Source organism: Dioscorea cayenensis, chromosome 6, assembly GCF_009730915.1.
Source record: "Dioscorea cayenensis subsp. rotundata cultivar TDr96_F1 chromosome 6, TDr96_F1_v2_PseudoChromosome.rev07_lg8_w22 25.fasta, whole genome shotgun sequence".
Classification (NCBI taxonomy): Eukaryota; Viridiplantae; Streptophyta; class Magnoliopsida; order Dioscoreales; family Dioscoreaceae; genus Dioscorea; species Dioscorea cayenensis.
Genome location: NC_052476.1, coordinates 6,795,236 through 6,798,227, shown reverse-complemented (window position 1 = coordinate 6,798,227; position 2,992 = coordinate 6,795,236). Strand labels below are relative to the sequence as shown.

At 36.2% G+C, this 2,992-nt stretch overlaps 1 protein-coding gene across 1 annotated transcript; it reads left to right on the top strand.

Annotated features, from left to right (window-relative positions):
• The first annotated feature begins 355 nt into the window (after positions 1–355).
• LOC120263948 (ethylene-responsive transcription factor ERF109-like) lies at positions 356–978 on the top strand. The gene has a single exon (XM_039271928.1). The coding sequence runs from the start codon at positions 372–374 to the stop codon at positions 954–956; it is 585 nt and encodes a 194-aa protein (XP_039127862.1). The 5' UTR covers positions 356–371; the 3' UTR covers positions 957–978.
• The last annotated feature ends 2,014 nt before the right edge of the window (positions 979–2,992 follow it).

Below are 2,992 nucleotides of genomic sequence, written 5' to 3'. Positions count from 1 at the left end.
TACTCACCAAGATTAACTTTTAACTTGATCCTAAAAGATAATGATGTATAAAAAACAATTATATTCCTTCGGCATTAAAATCACATGGAGCTTTTAATTTATAAAGCCATAATTTATAAACATAAAGTCCTGGTTTTCCAAAAAACAATAAGCGGCAACTCGTGGGCCCTATGCAAAGTACAAACCTCCAACAAATCAGACTACTGTTGAAGATTCTGTTCAAAACTGCAACAAAATGTTTCAATACGCGTACCTATCCAGCTGGCATCATACGTTCACAACTGCTTCTCTTCTCCCATCTATATAACTACCGTATTTGCCACCCTTCCCTCTCGTTCCCGCCAATCTTATCCAATATATATATATCTACCATGGAACCCAACGAACACTACCACCATCACCAACAAACTTCATTCCGGCCATCACCGGAGCACGAGTCAGCAATCATGGTGTCAACCTTAATCAACGTCATCTCCGGCAATGTCTCTGACACCACTATTACTTCAGCCACCCAAGCGTTTACTTTGCAACAGCTACTAGTGGGTGACACTTGCCACCAATGCGGCATCGAAAAATGCTTAGGCTGTGACTTATTCGTCGATGCTGAAGAACACGGAGAACAGATCAAGAGGAAGAAGAAGAACAAGTATAGAGGAGTGCGGCAACGGCCTTGGGGAAAGTGGGCGGCTGAGATTAGGGATCCAGTGAAGGCTGTGAGGAAATGGTTAGGGACTTTTGATACTGCCGAGGAGGCGGCGAGAGCTTATGATTCTGCCGCCATTAGATTTCGGGGACCTCGGGCGAAGCTAAACTTTTCTTTTCCTGAAGGGTTGCAGGGTGAGGAGAGGAGGGAGGAAGAGGGGATTTGGGATGGGTTGCAGGATTTGTTTACTTTGGATAGTGGGAGTGGTTCTGGTTTCGAACTTGACCGGCCTCCTCCGGCGAGTTCTTCTTGATCTCAATCAATTGTTGGGTAGTAAAAGGTTTTTTTTATTTTTTTATTTTTTTAAATTTTTTTAGTTGGAGAATTATTTTTTTATTTCTCCATAAAGTATGATATTTTTTTTATTAATTTATTAAAGTAATATGAGCCTTTTTAACTATATATAATTATAGATATGATTGGGACATGTTTAGCAAAGAAGGGAAAGTGCCGATGAAGTGAGAGTTGAATGTTTATAAAGGTAAGTTTGGCAACGTAGGACAGAAACGCGAGTCAACCATCGAATTGAAATGCGCATGGTGGGTCCTTTTCTTTTTCACCCTTTGTTTTCTATGTGCTTGATCAGGGTTTGTTGGGATTGACTTTAAAAAAAATATATATTTTTTAAAAATTTATAAAAACATTTTTTCAAGAATGTTTTTTAAAAAAAATAAATGCTTTTAATTTATATTTGGATAAGACAATACATAAGTACTTTTATGTATGAAGTTGTTTGGATATGTATTTTTAGAAAGGTTTTTAGATGTGGTAAATTACTAAAATGACATTCTTTGATTTTTAATTAAGTTACTATTATACCTTGTTATTAATAATGATAATGAACCCACCAATGATAATAAAAATAATAACTTAATGTTAATAATAATAATTATAATAATAATAATAATTATTATTATTATTTTCACCTTTCTTTTTTTCGAATAACCCTTGAACTTTTTCTTATCAATTTCTCATGCTAGCCCTAATTTTTGTCTGTTTCATCATTTTCCTAGCATTTCTTGTTTAGACATCTTTATTCACGGTTTTTTATTCTTAGTTTTGTAGAAGACTTTTTTTGGTCTATAATCAATAACATGAGATTCATAGCCCTATCATAACCTATCCTAGTCCAGGACAGAATTGGGCGGGCACCATGCATATATAGCAATGAAAAGGCTATTTGTTTTCAATGATCAAATTATTGAATTAAACAACTAGTTAAGTAGGAGATGATCCTTTATAACTACTGAATATGATAGTATAACAAGCAATTACAGTAACCATGTTTAAGTTATTCAAGAGAATCAATTTTCCATTTTATCTTGTTAAAAACATGCACCACCATATCATCACTGTTTTATTTTTTTCTGGACATACATCTCAATGGTGACGCATGGCATGCTATCAAACAAGTACGTACCTATGACATCTTTAGGCTTATGCATTTTTGGGTTAATTTAAGTGGGGCAATTTTCTTTGATTTGTTAGTTCATGTCAGCGAGCCTCACCTAACCATTATCATTAAGACTCCAAAAGAAATATCTCTGTAAGAGAAAATACATGGACATAGTTGCTTAAGATGCATGGTGGAGTGACAATGAAGAGAAAAGCTTTCAAAACAAAAGAAGGCTTGTTGCTTCATCATTAATAGGATAGGGCATAAAATAGGAAGAAAAGCAAGATTTGAAAGGAATATATCCAGAGAAATACCATGCACATATATATGTCAACACAAGAAGAGCTAGCTATGGCATGAACATGGAAGCAATATACTCAACCCACTGCATGCATGGAGAATAAAAAAAGCATGCATTAAATGACAAGAGTGATGGGCTTTCATGCACTCATACGTGATTCATGCATGTCTTTCATTCAATTGAATGTTTTCATTTTTTTCTGTATAACCAGAGAACATCATGCATGTACAAATGTATGCATATAAAATTTCTTGGGCATGACCTGCTTGATCTTCTTCCTTTCCTCATGTTGCAAGGTGCTTGAAACTGGCTTTGAAGAGGTTGACTGGTCAGCAATACAAGGGACGCAATGTGGAGAAGAAAAAGACAGGTTGACTTGTCAACAAACCAATAGCATGGATGCTTGCCCACTCAGCATTAAAGGAGCTACTCAGCATTAAAGGAGCTGGGAGATCTCTCGCCGTCACTACAGCCTAAGGGTGAGCAAAAAAATCCGGATTCGATTATCAGATCCGATATCCGGGTTTTTTACCCGAATTTTTTGGGTACCCGATCCGAAAAAGAGGGTCGGGTACCCGGTCCGAATTTTTAA

Coding starts and splice junctions, on each gene's coding strand:
- LOC120263948 (XM_039271928.1), top strand. CDS start 372: ATGGAACCCAACGAACACTACCACCATCACCAACAAACTTCATTCCGG.